The following is a 27,416-nucleotide window of genomic DNA, read 5'->3' as shown; positions in this document are numbered from 1 at the left end:
CAAACTGACATGCTCCAGCGTCTGGTGGAGCTTCAGGAACAGCAGTAGGGTCACAGAGTGCCGCTGCAGCCCCTGTATAACCACCCTTACCACGTTCCATATCCTACTCACCCAGACGTGTTAAGAACGCGTGGGGGGAGGCTCCGTGCACCTGCCCACTCCACCCCCGTGGACAGCCCAGCCAAAAGGCTGTCATTATTTTGAAATTTTTTTAGTGGCCTTTTCCTTCCCTCCTATCCTCCTCCCAAACCACACCCGGGATACCTTGTCAGTTCTCTCCCTCTTTTTATCATGAATTAATAAAAAATACATTAAACGATAGTGACTTTATTTCCTTAAGTAAGCTGTAATCAAAAGGGAAGGGTGGGTTGCTTACAGGGAATGAGTCAGTCAAGGGAGGGGGGGTTCATCAAGGGGAAACAAACACAGCAGTCACATTGTACCCTGGCCTGTGATAAAACTCGTTTTCAAAGCTTCTCTGATGTGCACCGCTTCCTGGTGCGCTCTTCTAATCGCCCGGTGTCTGGTTGCGTGTAATCAGCGGCCAGGTGATTTGCCTCAGCCTCCCACCCCGCCATAAAGGTCTCCCCCTTACTCTCACAGAGACTGTGGAGCACACCACAAGCAGCAATAACAATGGGGATATTGGTTTGGCTGAGGTCTGAGCGAGTCAGTAATGTGCACCAGCGCGCCTTTAAACGGCCAAATGCACATTCTACCACCATCCTGCACTTGCTCAGCCTGTACTTGAACAGCTCCTGACGACGGTCCAGGCTGCCTGTGTATGGCTTAATGAGCCATGGCATCAAGGGGTAGGCTGGGTCACCCAGGATAACTACAGGCATTTCAACATCCCCAACTGTTATTTTCTGGTCTGGGAAGTAATTCCGTTGCTGCAGTCGTTTAAACTGAGTAGTGTTCCTGAAGACGCAAGCGTCATGAACCTTCCTGGCCATCCCATGTGGATGTTGGTGAAAAGTCCCTTGTGATCCACCCGTGCTTGCAGCACCATTGAAAAGTACCCCTTGTGGTTTATGTACTGGGTGCCCTGGTGCTCCGGTGCCAAGATAGGGATATGGGTTCCATCTATTGCCCCACCACAGTTAGGGAATCCCATTGCAGCAAAGCCATCCACTATGACCTGCACATTTCCCAAAGTCACTACCTTTCATAGCAGCAGCTTAATGATTGCTTTGGCTACTTGCATCACAGCAGCCCCCACAGTAGATTTTCCCACTCCAAATTGATTCCTGACTGACTGGTAGCTGTCTGGCATTGCAAGCTTCCAGAGGGCTATTGCCACTCGCTTCTCAACTGTGAAGGTTGCTCTCATCTTGGTATTATGGCATTTCAGGGCAGGGGAAAGCAAGTCAAAGTTCCATCAAAGTGCCCTTACGCATGCGAAAGTTTCGCAGCCACTGGGAATCGTCCCAAACCTGCAAAACTATGCGGTCTCACAAGTCTGCACTTGTTTCCCGGGCCCAAAATCGGCATTCAATGGCTAGAACCTGCCCCATTACCACCAGGATCTCCAAAGCGCAGGGGCCCGCGGTTTGAGAGAATTCTGTGTCCATGCCCTCGTCACTCTCATTGCCGTGCTGCCGTAGCCGCCTCCTCCTCGCCTGGTTTTGCAGGTTCTGGTTCAGCATAGACTGCACAATAACGCGCGAGGTGTTTACAACGTCCATGATTGCTGTCTTGAGCTGAGCAGAGTCCATGCTTGCTGTGCTATGGCATTTGCATAGTTCACCCAGGAAAAAAGGCGCGAAACGGTTGTCTGCTGCTTTCACGGAGGGAGGGGTGAGGTTGTACCCAGAACCACCCGCAATAATGCTTTTTGCCTCATCAGGCACTGGGATCTCAACCCAGAATTCCAAGGGGCGGGGGAGACTGCGGGAACTATGGGATATCTATGGGATAGCTGCCCACAGTGCAACGCTCCGGAAATCAACACTAGTCTCAGTACGTGGACGCACACTGCTGAATTAATGTGCTTAGTGTGGCCGTGTGCACTCGACTTTATACAGTCTGTTTTAAAAAAACAGTTTCTGTAAAATCGGTATAATCCCGTAGTGTAGTCATACCCTTTGTTAGCTCAAATGGCAGACATCTGTCCTGTGGATCTAATGGTTCCACTCAAACGATGACCCATGTGAGTGTCAATATGATTCCATACAATTACGTTTCTGTTTTTTCAGTTTGCTTTTTTAAAAGCTGAGAAAATTACACATAATAAAATTACATGAAAAGAACATTAAGATAGCAAAAGCAAGGACTCTTATGGTATGTATACTCATAAAGACAGTAGTAGACCTAGTCTAAATTTTCTGATTTTTTTAAAATTTTGATAAAAATTTAAGATAAATTTTGAATTTTGTCATGAAAATGTGACACATTTCTAATCAGCTCTAATAATTATTAATTTTTCATTTGGTGCTCATTTGGCTCTGTAGACGACACAAACAGAAAGACTCATGTGTAAGTCTCGGCAGCATAATGGCCTAAAAGACTGACACAGAGCAGAGAGGATGGACTGGGAAATCTAGAGGAAGGTAATTTTCTTTTTTTAATTTTGATCTCACAACATGTGGACAATGTGCAACAAGTAAAATCAAATTTTTCTCACTTGGAGCTGCCAGTATTCAGCCCCTCTGAAATCACCCACTTTTATTTAGGTGTGAAAATAAGAGATTTAAGTCCTCAATTTAGGAAAGTACTCAATGCTTACTTAAACCCATTCCTAGTCAGGTCAGCACTGAAGCACGTACTTTTTAAGCACACGCTTAAGTCAATGTGATTTATGCACGTGCTTAAGTGCTGTCCTGAACAAGAATGCTTTCTTACATTGGCAACTCCAAGTCTGAAAATGTTGGTCTGAGTTTTTCAGAGGGAATTGAACAAGGAGAGCATGGTGGTTTTGTGAACCACAACTCAGAGGTCATTCCATGCATAAGGCACAGTATGTATTGGACACATGTTTACCAAGAGATGTATTTTGGCCATCACAGTTTAGAAGTTCTACTAAATAAAATGCTCCTCCCTCCCCCCGGCAGAGCAAGAATATGAAGTTGCTCTTTATTTTAAATTGGCAAAAGATCTTCAGATGCAAGAAGGAAACTGGTTCAGATGAACCCAGAGGAGGGCAATTCACACTAAAGTAACTGAAAGTCTATGGTTAAGAGGGAAATCATCCAGAGATATCAATTCCAGTGGGCAACAAATATTTGCAGGCAGAGTTTGCCTGGTCTGTTAGATTACTTTCTAAATTAACCAGCAATACATTCAGAGTGCTGCAGTTTATGTTCATAGATGAGAAAAAGCACTGAAAATATTTCCCTCTCTGCCCCTCTCCCCTTTTCACTGCTTCTTACGCTGTGCCAAATATTGGCCTAATTATCACAGTGCAGCTATTTCCCTGAGCTGTAATAAAACAGTGAAATATCCAGAGTCCTTGGGAGGTCTCCTTGGTAGTGGGCAGTGTGGGAGTCCAGTGTTTTCAAGTTCAGAAGGTACGCACTCTTGGGTGCTGACATAGTACATTTTACAGACCTCCCTGTGCTGCAGCGGCTCCACACAAATGCTCAGACAGGCTTTGTCTGGCTTTCATTGTTTCTGTGTCTGTCGAAAAAAATCAGACCCCACATCTCAAACGTGCAAACCCTCCCGCCCAGAGAGAGGCAGCTTGCAAACTCAAATGATTTAAAAAAAAAAAAAAGAAGAAGCTGTAACATTCTTATCACACATTTGCCAGGGCCTTTCTGAACTTCTGCTTTCCAGGACAGGTGATATGGAGGAGTAAAGCTCATCTGGCAACAATCAGCCTGAACTCTGTTTGAGCCTGCCTGACATCCTTACTCACGCTAGAGGTGTTACTGATTTCCGTGATGCTGCAGCTGCAAGCAGTGGTCATAGAAGCAGGCCTTAAGTCTTATTTACCGATTTCAATACCCTGGGTCAAAAGTCCTCCACGACAGCTTCACGCAAGCGCAACCCTACATCACCCCCTTTCAAGGCTCAATATTCAGTTGCATCCTAATTTTGAGTTCACAAAAAGTGAACTTCATCCCTGTCTGTGCCTCACTTGAATTCCATTTAAGCTATTTTGGAGGCTAAGGTGGGACTGAAGTGGTGCATAATGGATGAACACTTCTCCATGTTTTACGTTATTGCGGTGTAGTTTGGGATAACTGTTAAAATCAATACAAGCAGTGAGAAAGGAAGGAAGATATTAAGGAGTTAACACTTCTGAAGTTTTGGGGCTAGATCCTAATTTCACTGAAGTCTGTGGAAAATATATGTAGCAATAATTGCTGCTCGGAACGAAACAGTTAATATTAGTTAATACTGTTTTATCCACAACCTCTTTCGCCTTTCCTGTATCAACTGTACTTTTCCTCGTTGTTATGCTCCTGATTCCCAGCTGCCTAACATTCCTGGTCAATTTCATACTGGGGGAATTCCAAGGTTATGATTAGGCGAACATCTAGGATTACACAGATCATATACAATGGATTCAGAAACCCCTTACACTGATCTATAGCAAAGACCCCAAAAAATACTCCTGATGTCTAGGTCTTAATAAGAAGCAGGCATGAAATACTGCCCCCATTGAAGTCAGTGGCAACATTCTTATTGATTTCGAAGGGGGCCGTATTTTACCCCAGCTCGGACCTAACAAGAATCTCTCCTTCACTCCTCAAACCTTCGTCCAAAAACTCTAATGAACTTTTGAGGCTAAAAATGTTTGCTTTTCATTATTATTTTCAAACACCTCTGGACTTCCATGGTCTGGAAGTGGAAGCTGTGAAACATAAGACAGCGATTCCTTGTATGAATGGAGCCAGGAAGTAGGAGGAAATTTTAAAAGAAAGCTGTTCTTGTGAGCTTTGCAGACTCAAAAAGTTCGGCAAAGGTGCTGGTTAAAATCTGTAAAGCCCTATGTGGTCTGGCACCCAGTTACTTCCTTAGGCCTGTATCCCTATGTCCTGCTGTGAGATTCATGAACCACAGTGTTGCTGTCTTGCCAGCCAACAGACTGACTAACCACTGTGTCACTCTTGCTACTAGTGACAGGGGCAGAAGGATCTAATACAAGTGGCAGAGTTGATCTGGCTTAGCCTACGACTGGGCCTGGTGATCTTCAGGGCAGGGTATAAGATGAACATTTTTGATCAAGCTTTTCCGTGACCTGCAGACCATTTTTGCGGCAGGCTCTGCAGATTTTAATGAATTTTGGTCATTTTTAGATTAATGTAAAAGACTGAGGCAAAGAGCACCATTAATCAATCAATACATTAAACAAATAGCCTCTCTTTGGAGAAGCATCCAAGCTTCCCCAAACTGAGTCATAGCTTGAAATTTGTCCATTAATGATTCAAATCTGTTCTAGCATTAATGAGAAGGCTGTTGGAAATGAAGGAGGTTCAGTGTGCTCAGCTAAAATCTAGTGAGGGTCTGAATGGACTTTTCCATGAGAGAAAATACATAATGAGAAGGATGGCTAGTGGTAGTGATAGCACGTCAATCCTAATGATAATTGCAACAACAGTCGCTGTAATATACTCCTCAGACATGAGCGGTGATGTAACCCTAACCCGGTACTGGTCTGTCTGCTTCTCAGACAATGGCGGCCCAGATTACCAGCTTCCAGTTCATCAAGGTCAGAGGTCATGTCTGCACTCCCCAGCGTAAACTACTGCCTTCTACATGGCATGCCTGTTTGGTGAACCCGTGACATTATTTCTTACTGCACGTGTCTCATGCAGCTCCTTTCCGAGCAAATAATGCCAGGAATACAGTACAAGCACACATTTTTAAAGATGGCTATTAGGCCACTACTAGTCAGACACTGCATTAATTGTTGCATAAAAAGCCTGATCTCATGAGATAAGACTTTTTTCACAGTTTTTTGGACTGGATGATTCAGATGACAAGGACTTCAATGAAGCAGAATGTCTGCTCCCTTTCCACATGCCTCAGGCTCTGTGGTCTCCAGAGATCTGCACCCAATTTGGATAAGCAAATATCTGACAGGAAACATTTTTGAGAATATATATTTTTCTCCTCTGCGTGCACCTCTAGTTTTCTTAAAAGGGAAAAAAAAATTGCAGGAAATAAAAGAGGACGTCTGGGGTTTAGATTATGCACTTGAGTTGAAATGGCTGATCCCACCTTAAAACCAGCACACCAGTCTTGCTCTGGAATACCTTTTAATTTAGTATCAGAAGACTAATTATCAACAAATCGCAAACTCAGGGATGAAAGAGGCAGATTAGGTCACCACACCCACCCTCCACTTGCCAATACACTGTTCCTCCCTGCAATATATTTCCCAGGACTTCACTCAGTATTGGAAACACTGTCGAAAAAAGTAGTAAATCATTTATCTCTCGCTTCATGCAAAGCAAAACCTGGTCTAACTGGAATATTATTGAACAGGTGGGTAGGTCTGACTTATCAAATGCCATATTTACTACTCTGCTCCACCCTCTGAATCACCCATGAGATACACTAGGACAACTCCGGGGTTCAACTCCAGTGGATTTAATTGCTAACTACATCTCTTTGAAATGCTCTAACAGGTGAAACTAGGTTCACGGCTTATACCATTGGCTAGGAGTATCTGTGCCTGTCATGGGCCTGTTTCAGCCTGGCCACATATGGCTGCATCTTTTAGCACAAGAGTCCTCAAGAGCACTATCTTCAACTCTTCTGAGCACCCTGGGCTGCGTTACCTCTGTCTATAACTGTAAAACACAAGAGGATTCCTAATGCAGGAATTCTACCAGGACCACACAGGCAGAGGAATTTTGTTTGGCAGAACCAGAGCTCAGACCAGAGTTTGACGCTAAGATGAAGAGCGCTGACACCGCTAGTTGGGCACAGAATCCCTTATCTGATACTAAGATTCTTAACACGTAAGCTATGAAAGAGTTAAAGGTCTTCTGCAACACTGGACACCATGCTGGTAAAAGAAGCTCCCTGGAGCAAATCTCTCCCATCTTGGGCACTATTCTACAGTAGTTTTGTCCAAGAAGCCTGTAGGTCAAAGGACTCCTCTGTGCTCAAATACACTGCCACTCCCCCCACCCCACCCCTTACTTGCTGACGTTTTAGGAAGGGCAATTCTCAGCTCACCTTTCTCCTCTCCTTTTTCACATCCCGATTTTTTCAAGCGGACCCTTCCTGGGGACAGGCTCTGCAAGTCTGATTTAGCCAGTTCAAACTCTCTAATGCAACAGCGGGAGATTTCCAGCACTGCACTATCTGCTAGCCATGGATATCTTTGATTGATCACCTGGCAGAGTTTTCCATCTGTAACCCTATGATACTCAATCTTCTGTGAAGATAAAGTTCTTACCCTGCAATATTCATCAATGGGCTTCAGTCTCTTCACAGCTACATCTCGAATATGACTCCTCCGGAACAGGATTTTACCTGCAAAGGGAAAACATAAAAAGAGGGGTTTAGGAACACAGGTGGCACTATGGTATAATATGATAGCATGGAGTGGAAAAATGATCTAGTGCCCCATGCAGAAGACAAGGAGTCAGAATATTTGGGTTCCATTCTGGGCTCAGCCACAAATTTGCTGTGCTGACCTTGGCTAAGGCCAAGTCTACGCTACAAACTTACATCAGTCTAACTATATCACTCAGGGGTGCGAAAAATCCAGTTACACTGACCTAATCTCCAGTGTAGACAGTGCTATGTCGATGGGAGAACGTCTTCTGTCAACATAGCTACCGCCTCTTGCAGAGAGGGATTAACTACGCCAATGGGAGAAACTCTTCCGTCAGCGTAGGAGCATCTTCATTAAAGTGCTAAAGTGAAAATGCCATAAATATTACAAATATTCCTTTCTAAGACTCCTCAGAGAGTCACAATTGGTCTCTGCTTCCCCCTTTGCTCCAGGGAAGAAGTAAGCTGCTCCAGCTGTATACCTAGTATGACTTAGTTCCCCCTCTGCAACAGCTCAGCAGTGAGGGCCAGCACAGTGGGTGAGAGCAAGGCAGCAGACAGGCCTGTGTAGAAGTGCGGGGCGGGGTGGGGGGGGGGCATCCCTGCCCATTGCGGCCCTATCTCTTGGCCAGCCAGAAGACAGAGCCGGGACATGGTAAGAGCTGCCCAGGGAGCCTGGGCTGCTATGGGGAGCCCTGGACCCTCCGCCTGCCCTTGGCTGGGGGCCGAGGGGCAGCATTATCACCTTATCAGCTCTCCTGTCCCGAAGTGCAGCCCCCGCTGTCACTGATCCATGCCTGCCTGAGGCTACTACGCCCTTTAAAAAGTGGAGGGCCATGGCCCCTGTGGCTTCCCCAGTTCCAGCATCCCTGGACCACCAGGGTGTGTGTGGGGCAAATGTTCTTTGTGCCCAGGGCCCCAATAAATCTTAATCTGCCTCTGCAGGGCAGAACCAAGGTTCCATCCACTCCCCACTCTCACCCACTTATTCTCTGCCAACAGCAGCTACTCTCCCCTCTACACAGACTGTAAATGCAGGTAACTCGCGCAGAGATCTATAGAGAGCAATCAGACGGTAACTCAACAGGCAAGTGGTACGTTCAACTGTATCTTCTATAATCTCAGCCATGACACTGTATTATTTTTCTTTTTAAGTGAAAAAAAATCATAGTCCTGATGTTTGTAGTGGACGAAACTTCTGCAAGCAAGTGAAGCTTAAATTGCTGGGTCTTGTGTTAAACTGATAAAACCAGAATTTATTGAGTTTCCCCACAGAAAAAGATGTCATGGAGTTGGTATTTTTTGGCTTGAAAGGAATATATTTTCACATCCTTTTTTGGTGGTTTTCTTCCTTTTTTCTCATGTTGAATTTTTTTTAAACACATTGAGACAAGAATAAATTATATGTTCTCCTTGTGGTAGAACATATTTAGTCCATCAAGCTTCCATGTAAGACATAAACTGGTCTTTTCACCAACCTCTGCTGCTAACTTATTCCCATTGGACAATGGAGAAATGAAGGACAGTGTTTCACAGATGATAGGATATGGAAGATGAGGAGGAAAGGGAATCTGATCCAAAACCTAAATTCCAGAATTTCCTTTGGCCAAGCTTATAGCACCTGAGAAGCTGAACAGGACCATGTACCTTAACAGTTAGGAGGAGCTAAAATAAATCAGGATGCTCCCATTTTTTCCCTGCTTCCTCCCAAACTATCAGTCTCAAAGACCTTAACAGTTTTGTTCCAGCCAAGGAAAGGTGGATACATCACCTCCTAAGAACTAAAAACACATGGTTTTCATTAATCTTGACATATCTTGCAGGGGAAAATTGTTATTTAATAATGTATGTGTCCATCCCATGAGATTCTGCCATTCTAGGATGAAACTGTGGCACACTTTATGATGCAATGCCATGCTACAACAAGGCCCAAAGGACACTGGAGAATCTTCACTCATCCTGAAAGCTAACTTTGTCAATGCTAAGTAATTTATTAAAATAATTGCTCTGCTGGCATGTGGGGTCCTATGTCATGTCCTTTGCCCTATCACTGACCTGCTGTGTGACACCAAGCAAATCACAACCTTATTGTGTGTCAGTTATCCCATCTGTAAAATGGGAACAACAACACGTATTTGCGAGACTTTGTTATTATAAAACCCTCCATGAAGCTCAAATGAAAGGTGCCAGAGGGTGAAATTATTATACCCCCTTTTTTTTTTAAACTAATAATGGATAATAAAATAGCTCCTTTCTCAGGATTGTATTAGTGTTGGTGTGGGCAAACTTTTCATTTCTTTGTGAATTTTATAAATGTGCTGCAAAGAGTAAGCAAAGCTTCAGCTTTCCTGTTTTCAGTCCAAGCCACAAACTGAAAGCCAGACTGGTGACCGTATAAAAATATAAAGGAACCAAAGACTTAAACACATTAAAGATCTCTTGTAAATGTAATTCAGCTTTGCTAAAAGAGTTTACAGGGACGCCCAGTAACTGCCAACATCTTCAAAGTAATGTAATAAATGAAAGAGTGGAGCATAAGAAACAAGATAAATATAATAAGGAAGGTTATATTAAACACAGAGTACAAAAAAGACCCCCAAGATATGATGAGTCTTAATTCTTTCCTTAAACGGAGATGGAAAACATCAAGATGATAGCAGTGCTGATATGAAACAAACCCCAGAAGGTGCTTTCATTTTTTCTCCCAGGTTCTCTCTATGCAGAATGTGCCATTAGAAAACACCAATATTAGTAGTTAGCAAAGATTAGAAGTGGGTTAAAGCCCTGACTTCCTGGTTACCCAGTACCAAGAGAGTATAAGGATAGGAATACTGGGTTACGGAGGATTCTGAATGGTACTAGCATCACGGATGGCTACGCTGTGCCTTTCAGTGCAGTAGCCATGCTAGGGAAGGGAGCAGAGGAGACAGGGATCTCAACAAGGTTAACCAACCACTCAGACCCCGAATTCAGAGGTGTGAAATGACTGAGAATGTGGGCTTCTAACCCCAAAGATCCTGGGAATCCTTGGGGAAAGGGAGGCCCAGCTCTGAGGATGCAGAGGCATCTCTAGGGAGATGCACCTTCTGCAGGGGCCTTGCTGGCCCCTCTTCTTCAGGTAGAATGCTCTCCTTTCGAGTGAGAGTTAATGGTGTTTTCCCTGTTCCTCCCCCCTTGTACTTAGATCCTCATTCCCAAGATTCTGGGGACCCATGAGGTCAGGGAAGGGGAGAATGATGCAGCAGAGCTGGAACCTTCCCCCTTCAGTGCACCCCAAGAACAGGTACAGTGGATCTATGCTCCCGGATGTTCTGCCCTAAGACAGGTAGGGCCCATCTAATGAAGAGGCTTCACTCGTGTGATAATTCTGCAAATCCAGTTATCACATGGACAAATAAGCAGCAAACAGAAAGGTGAGCAATAGGGCCAGGCAAAGCCCTAGGAGGCTGGTGAGTCCTCAGGCAGGACTGAGGGCCATGGATAAGCCGCTAGCAAACTGCCAGGGGCATGAGGCAACTTTTGTTAGGAGGTGGTGGACAGCGGGGGTTAGTCATATGCAAGTCACTTAGTTTTTGGTAGTTTTCAGCAACCATAAATAAATCCTCAGCTTAAATGTGAGTACATACAGTATATACTTCCTCTCAATGAGGAACAGAATTTTACTGCAGCTCTTCTAAATCTGTCTACAGGAATCACACCCCCATTGTACAGAATGCTAAACAGCTTATGACTCTTACTACAGCCCTGCTAGGCAGTGAATAAGCCTGTCTCCATCTCGGATGATAGCTTAGAAGCTGACTGCGCTGTACCTGGCAAGTATTTCATTCACAGATGTCCCAGACGTGGGCAGGGCCATGGAAGATCTGGAAGATGCATTAAAATTTACTCCTAGCATTGGGACGAGGGGGAAACCGTGGGGGATACGTCATTTGCAGACCCCATACAGCTGCAGCAGTTAAGTGTTATGCCTGGATTGCTTGGTGCAGACATTTCAGTAAAGAAACAGAGTCCTCAGAATGGTCTGACGCATTTCAAAGTGTATGAAGAGCAAAATTTAAGGTTTGCGTTAGAATTTCTAAACATTTGTTATCATCATTAAAGAAACAACATGGATGTCACCTCCTTGGGGGTATGATATGTAATGAGTTCTTGATTCTAAAGACACCGCACAACCACACATCCTAGGAAGTTACTTCAACAAACTCTATGTTGAAGGAAGATTATTTAGGTGGCAAAGTCAAGCACTAAAAAGTTAAGAAATGCCAGGTTTATGGTTGCACATGAAACCTTGCGTATTCTCATCCTGGGCAATGTGTAGTCTTTAATTACATGTTTTTATTCCACAGGACCTCTGCCCTATTCGGTGAACCACATGGATGTTCCATGAAAAGCTGGCATTTCCGGACTTGTACAACCTTAATAATGTTCTTTTAATACAGTTTTTGCCCTGGGTAACATTGTACTTTAGGTATCATGGACTTTCATACATGCCATGTAAATCAGTGGCAGATTGCAGACCAGAAACAGACAGGCTAGGGCCCAGAGGCATTCATAGGAGTCCATATGGCTCTGCTCGGACTGGTAATGTAGCAGTACTAAAGTAAGTGGCAGCAATACTAAAGAAAAGCCAACACGATGCCTATGTGACCCCAGGAGTACATGGTTCATTTGCTTATCACATTGGACCAGTCCACATTAGGAGATTTATTGTTCCACTTACTGGTTCCCACAGTTGGAAAGTTAAACACTTCTGGCCCAGCTCCATCACTTAGTAGCACTATGGGGACTAGCATGGAGAGGGAATCCACAGTGTATCAAAACCAAAAAGACAGGGCTGAGCGAGAAAGGAAGCATTTCAGCCCAAAACAACTTACAAGGGGTGCTGAAAAACAGATCCCAGACATTGCTGTTTAAATAGGAAATGTACAGTATGCAGCCCCTAGTATTGCAATGAACCCCACTCAGCAAGCATGCTGCCACACCACAAGTGCAACAAAAAAAAAAAAGATGCAAAATGCCTGGAGATTTTCACATACCTTCAAGAGAAATGTTTTTTCAAACACTTTTCCCCCTAGGAGATAAATATAAATTTGCAATCTAGCTGATGCCACTAACCCATGCTATATAGTTTTATACTGCATAGGAACATCAAACTCTATAAGCCCTATTATATTATTGAAGGTACTTTTGCCACAACTTTTGATGATAGATCTAAGGACACTAATTGTTCCATGCAAGGAACTTTTTCATGATGTCACCTTCACAAAGGAGGGAGTAGTTAGGCCTATCAAACACAAAGGGAATTAGTGCTTACTCTGTATGTGTCATTTTTTAGCCTAAGCAGAGCCACAAGACTTCAGAGAATCTTACATGAGACTTACCAACAATAAATATGTATCCTAAGCAGCTGGTGTGATATTTAGGAGTATGTTAAAAATAATGTATTTATCTGATTTGTACTTAAAATAACTTGGGCTGCAGCCAACTTCAGAATCTGCAGCTTCAGAGGTCAAGTCTGTTGCTGCCTCCTAAAAGCATGCAATACACCTTGCTTTTGTTCTTTGTTTCTCTCTCTCACACACACGCACACCCACCCACACACACATGCTGGTCCTTTCTTTCTTTTACCTCTCTGAGGAGTTGGGAGATAAAATGTTGCAGTATGATGCTGTCAAGGTTCCTTCCCCACTCTGAACTTTAGGGCACAAATGTGGGGACCTGCATGGACCCTTCTAAGCTTAATTACTAGCTTAGATCTGGTAACTCTGCCACCATCCAGAAATTTCAGTGTCTGGATCACTTCTTGTCCCCCTAAAACCTTCCCCTCCCTGGGCAGCCTTTAGAGGCTTCACCAATTCCCTGGTGAACACAGATCCAAACCCCTTGGATCTTAAAACAAGGAAAAATCAATCAGGTTCTTAAAAAGAAAGCTTTTAATTAAAGAAAGAAAAGTAAAAAAATCATCTCTGTAAAATCAGGATGGAAAATACTTTACAGGGTAATCAGATTCATATAGCCCAGAGGAACCCCCTCTAGCCTTAGGTTCAAAGTTACAGCAAGCAGAGGTAAAATCCTCTCAGCAAAAAAGGGACATTTACAAGTTGAGAAAACAAAAATAAAACTAATCCTCCTTGCCTGGCTGTTACTTACAATTTTGAAACATGAGAGACTGATTTAGAAAGATTTGGAGAGCCTGGATTGACATCTGGTCCCTCTTAATCCCAAGAGCGAACAACACCCAAAACAAAGAGCACAAACAAAAACTTCCCTCCACCAAGATTTGAAAGTATCTTGTCCCCTTATTGGTCCTCTGGTCAGGTGTCAGCCAGGTTTACTGAGCTTCTTAACCCTTTACAGGCAAAAGAGGCATTAACCCTTAGCTATGTGTTTATGACAGATGCATTGAATCTAAGGTCATCTTCTCAAAGTGAATTCATTCAATCTGGTCCATCCACTTCTCTTCTCAGTTACATTGCAGCAGCGGAAATGAGACAAAAATGTAGCCCTAACATTGCCACAGCATCTCTTTCTTAGTTTCACAGCTTCTCCCGTGGTAACTGAAACCTTCTTTGGGACTAACCTATTTTATTTTTATGAAGGCTCTTATTCCATCTATATCTGTTTTCATTACGTTTATGCACTGAAGAAACACAGATGTGCAACTGGTTTTGAGACACAAACTTCCTTTACACCCCCTCACCCTTTTCAAACCATGACATTCTCCCTACAGCCCTGCAGGCAAACACTCAAGCATCTGTTCCCAACTGGCCATTAAGTACGCAGAGTGTTTCAACCCACAATGGCATCCTTGAGATGAAAAAGACACGAAGGAGGGAACGTTTTGGGGGCAGAAGAGTGATTTCACGCTTCTCATGGAAGCACATGCTGTTGTCAGTGAGATCCATAGAGGGAGGCATCCACTAATCTTGCAGTCCACATACAGCATCATCTCACTTTTACACGAGACACCCTGGCCTCAGTGGATTTCACTGATGACTTCCTGGAGTCAAACAACCAGTGTTGTTCTCCTGACAAAGAAAGGAGGGGAGAAAGTTTCACATATGTCCTGCTGGTGGAAGGTGGGAAAAAAGACGGTAGGAACATCTCATGGAGTCAGAGTTGCTGGCTGAGCTCAGCTGTCAAAACTGCTGCAGCTGATAAGTGCTTTCAACAGTCAGTGGGAATTACTAGTGAGGGCGATAGAGGGCTATGAAGACAGTTTGGGCAGCCAAAAAACCAGCGTCAACACAGCACAAACAATAATAATCCTAGAACTAGATAGAGCACGTCAGAATCAGTCTGTCTGTGCACGTAGATCCTGCTTCCACAGCACGCAAGCTGCAACGTCAAAGCAAATCTTTGAGAAGTACTAAATAAAGCATGGGAAACACAGAGTGTAAGTTGATTATAAAAAAACATGCCCCGTAGAGAAACCTTCCTCTGCTAAAAGGGAATATATTCTCCAATGGGCAATTAAAATGGAGAGCCAGAAAAAGCAGGGAAGCATGGTTGAGTGATCTGAGTGCAGGACTGAGGGCAAGGACCTCCTGAGCTCTAAGTTCTACACTGACCCCACTTTGTTGGGTAGACAGGGCCAGTTACAAGGGGGAAGGATAGCTCAGTGGTTTGAGCACTGGTGTGCTAAACCCAAGGTTGTGAATTCAATCCTTGAGGGGGCCATTTAGGGATCTGGGGCAAAAAAATAGTTGGAGATTGGTCCTGCTTTGAGCAGCAGGTTGGACTAGATGACCTCCTGAGGTCCCTTCCAACTCTGAGATTCTATGATATTTAGCCTCTCTGGATGTCAGGTTCAGCTCTACAATGATTAGTTATTGTTTGTATGGTGCTTTGTAATGGTTAGACAGTCAGTACTCATTTTAGAATTTCTCTAACTGGCATCACCCAAAGAACCACACATTTCTGGAAACTCCTCTAGTCATGACTCCAGCTACAGCTCTTTGCCATCCCTCCAAAGCAACAGCCTCTCCCTATCAGGAACAGTGGTGAAGACAAATAACCAGAGCACAAGTCAGACCTGTGTGTGGTATAGAGCTCCCCTTGGCTCTCCACTGCTGCAGGGCTGCTCCCTGCATGCTGGCCCCTATATTAACTCCACATCACCAGGGAACCATTCTTTTGTTAGGGTGATCCTGCCCGGGATGGTTCCACAGCTTCACTGCCTGGATATGCTGTAGTGGAGGAAAGCATCCACTCCACGCCAGAGGAGCTCAACATTCATATGGTCACAAGTCCCCATATTCCTTCAAGAGAACTGAAGCAGCTCATCACACAAAGGAGCCCAAAGGATGCAGAAATGTTCACTTTCTTAGGGCTGATGGTAACAGGACTAGAGTTTTCCTCTGTCGAGTTCTTTTGTGTGGGGGCCTGGGCAATTCTATGCTCTGCTCAACATCAGGAACATCATCTCTTCCTCATTCTCCCTCACACACAAACACACATGCACATACGCAAGCTTTTCTTAAGAGGCTCCAAGGACATCTGCCCAATAGCAAATAAACTACCTTAAAGACAAAGGAAAACTACTTTCAAGACAAGGCTGCTAGGTATAAGGACATTTGCACCATGAGGAGAAAGGGGAGACAAGTTGGGCAATTTCAGGCCTTAATGAAATCCCTCTCCTGCGTGTGCTTTTCTCCTAAGATGAGGCTAGAAAGGCGCATGTTGCATTGCAGCCGGCGCCGCCTCTGACATTCTCTAAAACAATCCATTTCCAAATGTCAAGGCATGGTAGACAAACATGTGGAAATCACTGGGGTTTAAAACCCAGTCATGCTAGCAAGATCTAATCATTAACACCACAGAGGAAAAATGTCTTGAATGTGCCCTACCACATGCTGAAAGAACCAGCTTCTCTCCTTTGTCAAGTCATATGAAAGTCCTGCTTTCATCCACACGCCATGGTTACATGACATAATCAGTATTTGCCAACAGGTACCACAATAGTGGCATCTGAGATACTGCAGCTTTTCCTCTACTAAGAACAGGAAATGCCCACAGTGTGGTTCCTGATAGTAAGTGCTGACTTTCTAATGAGGACCAGAACACTCATCAATTGTCTTCAAAGCTTCCGTTAGGCACACTGAGCTCTTTGTCATTATGCTACATCTAACTACGAACCAAGTACCATCACGCTCAGCTGGGGCTTGATCCAAAGCTCATTTAAGTCAATCGGAGCCTTTCCATTGACTTGATGGTATGGTCCATCAGGTCCGCGATGAGTCCAAGCTGCATCTGTTGAAGTGCAGCCCTAGTAGCCCGATGGTACCAGACCTATACAAATATTACCATTGGATAGGGTGTTCTTCCCACTGCCGATGTGTCTCATCCCCTTCAGATTTACCATCAACAGTAAAGTCAGAGTCAGAGACACTACCTCATAGTCAATGGGCCAGTGCCAAGAAGGCTGTCAAAGAGTCTTTGAGTAATGTCCACTGAGGTTGATGGCCCCTGTGGCAAGGTCACTGAGTGGAGACTGGTTTGGTTAACAACATCTTTTCCAGTGTAGTTTGGCAATGGTACATGCATAGTAAAATTCTGGCCACATCCTTTGGCAAGATTGGCAATAATGCAGTTAAAGAGACTCCACCCTAGAGTTAGTTGAGCACAGGAGGCGTGAATAATAATATTTCCACTCCCAAGGCACAAATCTTAAAGTACTTTACTAACACAGTTCAGTCTCACAACAAGATGAATTACAGGTGGGAACTGAGGGGCAGGGACGTGAAGTAACTTTGTAAGGTTACAAAATGAGTAAATAGCAGGGCTTGGAACAGAACCTGGGATTCTCAACACCAGTCCTTCACTCTACCCCGAGACCACAGGGCCTGTCTGAAGGAGAAAGAAACACTGTGCAGATCTACATTGGCATTCAGTTCATGAAGAAACGACCCTTCTTTTAGTAATAGTTTTACTCTAATCAAAAGCAAGCTCTCCGATTTTTGCCATAAATTAGGCTGGATCATCCTCTAGGGAAGAGCAAAATTAGGTCATCTGTGAGGCACACGTGCTAAGATAAATCCAATTCAGCAGCAATATTGGCAGCACTGTAGCTCCTCAGAGCAGTTATGGCATTTGAGAGGCGCAATTACAGCATGAATTTAAACAAACAAACAACTGGGTAGCAAGCATAACTGGACGACTGTGCTCGTCAAGCCCTGGAAATCAATAAAAAGTAAGGAGTTCAGCAAAACATTTGAGCTGTGCAAATATCCATACAAAGCAGTGTCCAGAAACGTAAATGCCATGCGCTTTATGAAACAGAGGTCTCTATTTTTTCTCTTAAAGAAAAGTGCTGTCCCCAGAGCATCTTCCACTTTAAGCTTCTGATCATGGCCAAGACTGAGTTTCAGTGCAGCTAGAAAGGTATGTGAGCAAACTATTAATCAGTTCACCTACTATTGCCAGCTAAGACAAAATCTGGGGACCATTTCTGGAACAACGCGCTCTGTGTCCATGTTACTGCCTCTGATGCCAGAGATCAGCTTGTGATCAGTTTAAAATCGTAAACTGCACCATTCCCAATTTACAGTGGCCAGATTTTTGGACTAATAACATGCCTCTTATGCATGGGATTTCATACATAAAAAAGGCAACTCTCTTAGGGGTGGATCCTAAGAGATCAATAGCAAAGCTGTCATTGACCTCAATGGTGCAGGATCAAGCACCTAATGCTTGGAGTTCGGGCAGCAACTTCCCATGTGCCTGGACAGTGTCCTGCCCACTGTGGGTGCTTGCAGGACACAAATAATGATACAGGAATAATCGCTAAGAATATTGCCTGTGGCTCAGGGAAGGTGGGAGTGTGTGTGGGAACTCCGCATGGGTGGATGTTGCATGCTGATTTTTACTGGGTGCATGTGGGAGGATATGATAGCTGGACTGGTGTGGAATTGAGGGTGCTTGTCACTGCAGTGGGGGTTCAGGCAGAGCCCATCAATGTGGGGCAAGCCTGTGAAAAATCACCACTGTCCCCTTCCCCACAATTAATCTAAATGCATTTTATGCTTTTATTAGTCAACAGTTCTATTAACAGTTCTGCCAAGACATCAAGGAACTATCTGAGCCCTAAATTGACTATCCGCTCTATCTAGGTTTTCATACTGTACCTTCCATTGTGGTATCTGATCATGGTACTTAATGGGATACCACAGCCAGTACCAATAAAACCCTCCTAATCACTCCAAAAATAACCCGTCTTATGGGTGGCCTATACAGAATCCACGAGGGGGTGGGAGCAGTATAAAGATTTCATAGGTACATGTTTGGGATGATCAGCATAACTCACTCATAGCTTCTTCATGCATGAAGTAACTGAAGCAGGGTGGTCCCCTGCTCCTGCCCGGAAGAGTTAAAAACAGCCCTGAAAGGGGGCTGTCGCTAGAGAAAGCAGCTTTTAGGCTGGGCTGATTGGGGAAAGTGGCTGCAGCTGGGGCCACACCCCAAACAGACTCAGCTGGCCCTATAACACAGAGAAGCTAGGGGCAGACAAGACAGTCTCTCTCTAGCTGTAGAGTGAGATGGGCCTGGTTGCAGGGAGCTGGAAGCAGGGCTGGGGAAATGCAGAGGCGCTGGGGAGCTCTAGCCTGGAAAGCCCCAGGCTGTGGCCTAGCACTGGGCTAATAGGTACTGGGGGTTGCAGAGGGTAGGCCAAGGCAGCAGGTCCAAACCCAACCTTACCAGTGATGAGTAGGCTGATACTGCAGTCTGTCCCAGGGCACGGGGGCTAGACAATGACTGGCAGTAGCCATATACTGAGGCAAGGTGGGGATAGAGGGTGGGGGTTCCCCAGGGAGAGGAGACCCTGAGAGAAAGGGGTTACTGCCAGGGGGCAGCACCCCATGTAAAAGGGCACTGGGGTCTAGGGAGCGACATGGGGGCCAGAGGACAGGTGGATCATTGGCCTGCAGAGGGTGCTCCACAGCTGGAAGGAGCTAATTCCCAGGAGTCACCAGCAGGAGGTGCCGCTGGGGTGAGTCCGCTCATCTACAGTAACACAGACATCCCTAACTAATGCCGCCAAAACCTTCCCACCACCAGTTACATGACTGTCAAGGGGCACTGCTGATGCTCAGCACCTCTGAAAATCAGGCTTTACCTCTAGGTGCCTTTGGATTCAGTTAGGTGCCTAACATTAAAGAGAGAGCTTTGCAGGACAGTATTTCTAGGGTGAAATACTTTGAGGTGCTGAGCACCCTCAACTCCCATTGACTTCTGTATCTCACAGGATCAGGCCCTTAGTTGTAAGCTTCTTGGAGCAGGGAATCACTTAATGTATGTGAAGTGTATTGACAACTATTGTGCTGTCCAATTAACCAAGAATTAATAATGCAGACTCTTGGCTAAAGAAAATCCCTTCAGACCTACACTTTCTCTGGACTGAAATATTAAACCCTTTCACCTGCAAGAAGGAACAAAGGCAGTTGATTTAAAAAAGTCCCTGGATTTGCTCAGAAAGGCAGTGGGTTCTAGCAGAGATGGGGGTAGGGGGGAACCTACTCAGTAACCTTCAACAAGCTGACCAGTACTTCTGAGTGCCTCAATTTTTGGGTGCCCAGCTTCTGATAACTAGAAGGTTTGGGCACCCACAACTCTGGCTGGAGTCAATGGGATCTGTGGTTGCTCAGTGCCTCTGAAAGTCAGGCCACAAGTAACTCTAGATGGGTACCCAAAAACTGATGGAACCCAAATTATTGGACAATTTTGAAATGGCTGTGTCTATCGCTCGGTGTCCAGCTTTCTTACCTGTAAAATGGGGATAACAAGGCTTACGGGCCTTTGAAAAACACTTTTGAGACCTGTACTAGGAAGAACTATCCCAGTGTTACGTGCCATCTACATAAGCACTTGTCCATACAAACAATTTGCAGCAAGCTGAGGTGTAAATCTACCCTGCCACACACTAACTGTCCGTGTGGCCCCAGCTGCCAGACACTAGAAGTTCCCCAATGCTCTTTAACCTACTTCTGTTTCAGAAGGCGGTAGAACAAAGTGCACTATGATATTTTGTCATGTCTATGCTACAAAACTATGTTGACCTAATTTACGTCAGCTTACAGCCACCACAGTTACTAAATCACTTGTGTGTGCGCACAGTTGGCTCCTAGTGTCGGTGGTGAGCATCCTCAGCAGCAGCGCTTGTATCAATCATATTGTCAGCATGGGGCAGGTGGGACAGCTCCCTGAAGTCCTGTAACAACTGATGTAAGCAACCTAATGACATGGACCATGACTCCACCCCGCTTGGGAAGGTGGTGTTAGTAAAGGGGTGTAGACAGGCACTTATATCGTCAGGAGCCAGACTGAAGTGAAGACACTTCCACAGCTAGGTTAACGCAAAGCACGTTAGGTCTCGGGGCACAGCACACTTATGTGGGGTGGATTTACACACCAGCCTGCCAGGAACTAAGTGTTCATATTGACAAGCCCTAAGAGGGAGTGCCCTTCAGATGTGAGTCCCTTTTAATCTTCTGAAGTGCTGCTGTTAGCAGGAGCCACTGCTGTCCTCTCCTGCTCTGAGCATCCTGGGTGTTTTCCAGATTGTTAAAGTTTGCCGTCTCTGATAGAGCCACTTTGCTGACAGAGTAGGAGCTATACATGATTAACAAAGTGCCAATGTTAGACCAAATAAGTCCACCCCAAATTGCACTGTCACATTTCAACAGCCTTTCCCACTGGAAATCAAAGAATAAAAAGGCTCATTCAGGGATTAGCATTCTGACCAATTACTCCCCCGTCAAAAGGAAAAGGGCCTTGAGCAAAGGTGACAGGGGGACTCTCAACCTATAGACTCTTTCGTCTTCCTTTCATGTTTAATACGTCCTTTTCACTGCCTGAGGAGGGAAAAAAAGAAAAGGACTGGAAACAGATGCGTTTTTGTTAACGTTTGGAGTTTTTATAAGGGTTGCTGCTGCCAGTGTGATAAAAAAAAAAATCTTTGTTCCTAAAATTAAAAGAAAAATCACACTGAAATTAAGAGGACCAAATATCAGAATTAGGAATGTAAATTAATAATTCCCCTTGAGTATCTTGATTAATTACATTTGAAGCACCGATGCAGGGCACAGAGCAGCCAAATTGGACAGGCTGCTAACAAAATACACATCCAAACAAGCCAAGCCTTCTCTCCCAGTATCACCACACAGGAAAAGCAGCTCCCCAAATGCTGTTTGTCTTTGTGTTCTGGTGTGCTGTGCCATGCAGGGTTGGCCATAGTTTACAAAGTCCTAACACCAGGGACCTCACATAACTCTCAGGGGTGGTCAAGGCCGTAGACTTGTAGTCTCCAGGTAGAACCCCACTACTGGACGTTTGCCATCACCTCCAGGGCCACACAGAACAATTACGCTTGGAGACAGACTCTCGCCCTCGTCCATGCATTCCATTGTTATAATTCCAGGAAATGCTCATGTCAGTATTGACAATATTATACTAAAAAGAGACACGAGTTATTATTATGTATTATATTATTGTCAGAGACGACCTCAACTCTTAGTGGGGGGTGGGGCACAATCTAAAGTGGGGCGGGACATGACAGCCCCACGCTTTGCCTCTGGACCTTTTCCCACTCCCCCTACGCCTCTCCCATCTGCTCCAAGCCGGCATCAACTTGCCCCCACTCCGCTCACAGCTCCCTCCCCACTTACTTCTCCAATCGCCTCCCCTACTGCCGAGCATCGGTAAGTGCCGCTGCAGGTGATGAAGGGACGGAACTCAGAGGTCTTTCCGGCGCCCCTTCTGGCAGAGCTATGCTGCCAGTCCTGTCTCTATTCCCTGCTCTGGGTGCCTCCTCGTGGGGCTCAGAGGGAGTAGTAGGTGCCAGTGCCTTCCCAGGCATGTCCCCTTCAGCCGCACTCAGTCCATCTCCCACCCTGGCAGGAGTGGGGGGATGTGACCCTACATGCCCCCCACATGCGTCGCCTCTGATTATCATAGCGTCACTCAGCCTAGTTTGTTATCAGGCCTGTGATTGATGGGATTATTTTTTATGTCCAAAAACATCAAGGCAGCCCTCATCAGATAGCGGTCTCAAGCTGGAAGCACAGAAGCTTACGCTCGATGTCAATTGTACACCAAACAACAAGAAAGGCTGTTAATAAAATTATCCTCTCATTGTTATTTTGGGAAGTGTTGTTGGGCTCAAATGTAGCTTTCAGTAATGGGATCTCTTGTTCCATAATTTATGAGCATGCATGTCTTGAACAATTTTCCATTTGGGAAATTAATCATATTTTGCCTATCCGGGGAAAAAAGAAATCCCCTTGCAATTTGAATTGGATTTGATATGGTGAATTGGACACGATATTGTTCTCTACTCCTGGTCATGAACTGTAGTGTTGCATTGCTGTGTGCTGCACAAAATCTTCTATGTTACATCCCAGAGAGGGATGTACTTCAGTGGTCGGTGATGCCCATGTACAGTACCTAATCCTGCATCCATGAAATCAGTGAGAGCTATGCCAGCAATTTGAGTGGAAGCACAAGGTCCCCAAATTCACTCTCTTGCAATGGGCATGTAATGTACATACCTTTTTTTCAGAGTCCAGATCCTGAGTATTTAAAGGGGGAAAACAATGACAGAATGACTCTGTTACTATAGTCAGCAAAACACAGTGAATCTAACTCTGCCTTCAGTTACGCCCCTCCAACATCACTGAATTCGATGAGTGCACCCACAGACAAAATGTAGCCCTACGTCTGGTTATTATTATTTATATTTGTATTCTATTCTGGTAGCACCTGAAGAGCCCCACCAGGGTGGATGCCCCTTTGTGCTAGGAACTATACACACAGAGTCCCTGCTCTGAAGACCTCACAATATAAAAGGCAAGAGAGACTAACAGACGTAGAGAAACACCAAAAAGAGAAACTTGACCATAGTATGAACTTTGCTAATTACAGTGAAATGTCTCCCCATTCATCTACAAGTTCCATGCTGCCTCTGTGTCCACCTACCAGTTCTTTGTTCAGCCAGTTTCCTCCTGCATTTCCTTGCCACAGGAAAACAGTCACCTAATTCTGAGACACACACAACAAAAGAACAGCTCCCCACTACATCCCAGTGCCAAAAGCATTCCTGGGTCTGTGCTGGATCAAGCAGTGGATGGAGGCTGTATTCCCCCACCTTCACAAATACTCGGACAGGGCTCAGACTTCACTTAACCATCACAGCATGTTCACAGTCCTGCTTTGATTTGAAAGTGCAATTCAGGCTCCTCAGTCTCTTAATTAGCTGAAACTTCTGTGCCTATCACCCTAGAGTCATTACAGCAAGGGCGGCAGAGGAGTAAAGCTCCTAATTCTACTGACAGAAAATATCTGGAGTCTGAAAGGGGTCAACTTTCCCAGCGCCCCCCAGGGGCTTTACCAAGTATGTGGGTAGAACAGGTTCTCATCAATTCATTGCCAGATCGAGGTGGTGGCCTTCAGCAACCTGTTGTATGAATAGAGAATCCCAGACAAGATGACTTCAGCTGGAGGTTGAGTCTCATTAGATACCTGGGCAAAGCAGTGATTTTGAGTGATGCATACCCTGGAAATGACAGACCAAGGACAAAAAGCTCTTTTTAGTGTGTTTGGGGTGGGGTTCAGACAGTCGGGGTTTGCTCTGGGGTAGCTACCACTATACAATGCCCCAGCATAGATGGGCTGCATCAGTGAAAAAAGAAATGCTTGCATTATTACCACATAGCCTAGTTCCAACTGTTGTGATTGCAGCAGCTGGTGTGATGGGAATCCCCTTCTTGTATGGGTATGCCTGGGGGCAATGTACCCTGTGGTTCCTCTCAACAGCACCCCCACCAGCTGCTCTAGCAGTGCATGAGGAGAAGGGAGGCTGTGCTGAGCTGCTGTTGCTTCACTGAGAAGATGCCCTGTAGGCTCTGCCATCTGCTTCTCTTCCTGCCTGGGCCTGCTAGCCCAGCCCCAGCTTTGAGTCTAAAGAGCTGGCCCTGGGAAGGATCTTGAAGCTTTATTCCTGCACCAACCAGGCAAGGGAGACCTGCTCCTCCAACAGCACTACAGGAGACACGTACACCCTAAGGGGACCCATTCCTCCACCGCCCACTTCTCTAGGGGAACCATCAATCAACCATCAGGCAGCCCAGGACTGCTGTGCGACTGGCCTGCGCCACTGATGCGTCTGCTGTGAGAGCTGCTAGTTTGGGACCCACCTCGAGAAGTCTCCGGGCAGCACAGGAAGGTGGAAGCTGAGTAGATCCTGAGCGCCCAGAGCAGGAGGGTGAGTGGGGGAAGAGTGAGAAATCAATGGATATTTTGCATTGAGGAAAGAGTATTCTACCCAGGAAGTGTCACATGTATCAGTGACTGAGGCAGATTATTTTCGAGAAGCTCCTCATTAACATATGGACAGGTCATTGCTGCAGCCCATTTTACGCCTGGCCTGGAGCTAAATGAACCCACTCACTGCTATGAAGCAGCAGTAATTACACTTCACTTTAAAGGGCAGACGGGGAAGGGGGGTTTCAAGCACCTGATAGCAAGATGCTATCCTGTTATATCAAGCTTTTTTATTTTGGGGGCGTGGTATGGAGGGAGAATCCATGCTGCTATTAAAACCCCATCCAACACTTTCATTATGAAAAAGAGTCCCTTTTACCTATGGTACTTATACAGCTCCCCATCACCACAGTGTCCAAGCACCTCACAATTGTTGTACTTTTTCCTCACACCAACCCTGTGAGACAGGGCTATTACCTCCATTTACAGATGGGGAACTGAGGCACAGGGAGGTTAAGTGACTTGGCACGGTCACCCAGGTAGCCTGTAGCAGCACAGGGAATTGAACCCAGATCTTCCAGGTACCAAGCTAGTGTCCTAACTGCTGGACCCTTTTTCCACCATATTTTTCCCTGGGCCCAAGGCACAACATTCAGATCCAGATTACAAATACTCCCAAGTTGGAGGCTGGTCATTTCCACGATTTCAGTTAAGTCTACTGGCAAGATTCAGGTTCAGGCTGAGATTTCAAATCCCTCCCCTCAAGAGTCCAGGGATGCTCAGACCCATCATTACTGAAGCCCAAGGAGAATGGCTTCTGTTTGAAAATCATATTCCATTTTTAGCCTGGAAAACAGGCAAGGAAAAGGCTCAGGGAGGGAAGGAAAAGCAAGCTGGAAAATAACACTTCAACCAGCATCAAAGATAAACAAGGTATTTCTGAAGAGCCAGAGGTAGCCACATTGCAGCTAAAGAGACCGTGTGCCCCTTAGCTTTCAGGGGGTAGTAGAACACGAGGCCACTCAGTGTTTCTTTAAGGTCTGCAAAGACTAAAGAAAAACAGAATCATTTCTGGAACCAGTAAAGCAGCCTTCTCCAGTAGTCGTATGACTGGAAACTATGATTCCCCTGAGTCAGGCACCCGAAGGAACTGAGTAACATTCATTAGTCAGTGACTTTAGTTATTATTTGGGACTGTCAACTTCTAGGCAGAATTTAGACTGAAAGGATATTCAGGGGCCAGGTACTTAAAGGCCATGTCTCTATTTATAGTTGAATGGAATTTAGTCTAACCCCACCTAACATTTTTCCATGATTTGCAAATTTAAAAAAAACCACTTTTTTTCTCTGCACAGAAACAAGAGTGGGTCCCTTCTTGTGTGTGAAACACTGCAGGATTAGAGCATTTATTGGAAAGTGGGAGGAGGGAGAAAAAATGTCTTTTTCTAACTAATGGGGTGTAGGGAGTAGGGTGATGGTGAAAAGGATAAGGCACTTCTGCAGGTACTTCTTTGCCTGCCCAATCCCAAAGGCATATTCCAAGATGGACTGCATCACCTAAGGCCAGAGGCACAAAATGCTGAGGCCTGGGGTTTTCATTTACTTCTTTATTCTAAGGGTTTTCCTGGCAGTTCACTGGTTTCTACCTGTGCCAGCACAGTGCAGCATTTTTTGGGTAAGTGGCTGAGTTGTCAGAACAAGAACAAAGTTAAAATGGTCTTCTTTTCAAAAGTGACGAGTGATTTGGGGTTCGTCCATTTTTTGGGTGATGAACCTGAGACACTTTAAGAGGCCTAATTTTCAGAAACCGCGGGGCACCTGCTCTCTGAAAACTGAACATTTCCTCTTCCACTTATACTTCCTCACTGTTCAAGCTGTGAGGGAATGTGCTAGGTGCTTCCCAGCCAAGTAACCACTTCAGGGCCCGATTCCCACTTCATGCTGTGTAATTCATTGGTTAGCATGGAGCCAAAGCAACACCCAACTAGAGAAATGCTAGTGTTGACTCAGAGTCCTTACCCCAAAAAGTTTTGCATCTAAATTCAGCATAACATGAGGGAGGGTCATAGATGGAGGGGAAAGAAGGGAGAAGGGAGAGAATGACATAATGGCATCATGTGATTACTCAAGTAAGCACCTGATCCAATGTCTACTGAAATCCAAGGGAGTCATTCCATTGACTTCAATGGAAGTCAGGCTCTAACTTGTGCAACACATCTTGATAGTTCCCTAAAAAAGTACTGTTTCAGATTACTATTCCTTCCTTTTCCTTCACATAAATGACAGACAGTTAGAACTGAAATCATGTTTGCTCCCTAACCAAGGCCGGCTTTAGGGCGATTCACCCGATTCCCCCGAATCGGGCCCCATGCCCCTAAGAGGGCTCCGGGCTGTCCCTAAGGACCCTCCACCAATGTGCAGTCGAAGGCACTGGCAGCCAATAGAGCTGCCGCCGAAGTCTCATCGCTGTCTTCGGAGGCAGCTCAATCGCTGCCACGGAAGAAGGACCCTCCACCGACGTGGGCCCCAGAAGGCACTGGCAGCCAACTGAGCTGCTGCCGAAGTCCCGCTGCTCGCTTCAGCGGCAGCTCTTTCAAATCAGGCCCCGCAGTGCCTAAAGCCGGACCTATCCCTAACCATCTCATGGATAAGAATATAAAAATGGCCATATTGGGTCAGACCAATGGCCTGTCTAGCCA

General features: G+C 45.3%; 1 protein-coding gene across 4 annotated transcripts in view; it reads right to left on the bottom strand.

Moving 5' to 3' along the window:
• Positions 1 to 27,416, bottom strand: part of SH3PXD2A (SH3 and PX domains 2A) — a 396,876-nt gene that overhangs the window by 224,549 nt on the left and 144,911 nt on the right. For all 4 annotated transcript variants that reach the window (XM_050957986.1, XM_050957985.1, XM_050957988.1 and 1 more), the window contains one exon: positions 7,361 to 7,437. In XM_050957986.1, coding sequence (XP_050813943.1) covers positions 7,361 to 7,437 — 77 coding nt within the window. The remainder of the gene's footprint in view (positions 1 to 7,360; positions 7,438 to 27,416) is intronic.

The sequence above is a fragment of the Gopherus flavomarginatus genome, chromosome 6 (assembly GCF_025201925.1).
Source record: "Gopherus flavomarginatus isolate rGopFla2 chromosome 6, rGopFla2.mat.asm, whole genome shotgun sequence".
Classification (NCBI taxonomy): Eukaryota; Metazoa; Chordata; order Testudines; family Testudinidae; genus Gopherus; species Gopherus flavomarginatus.
Note: the sequence above shows the minus strand (reverse complement) of the source record. Positions and strands in the feature narration are given on the sequence as shown.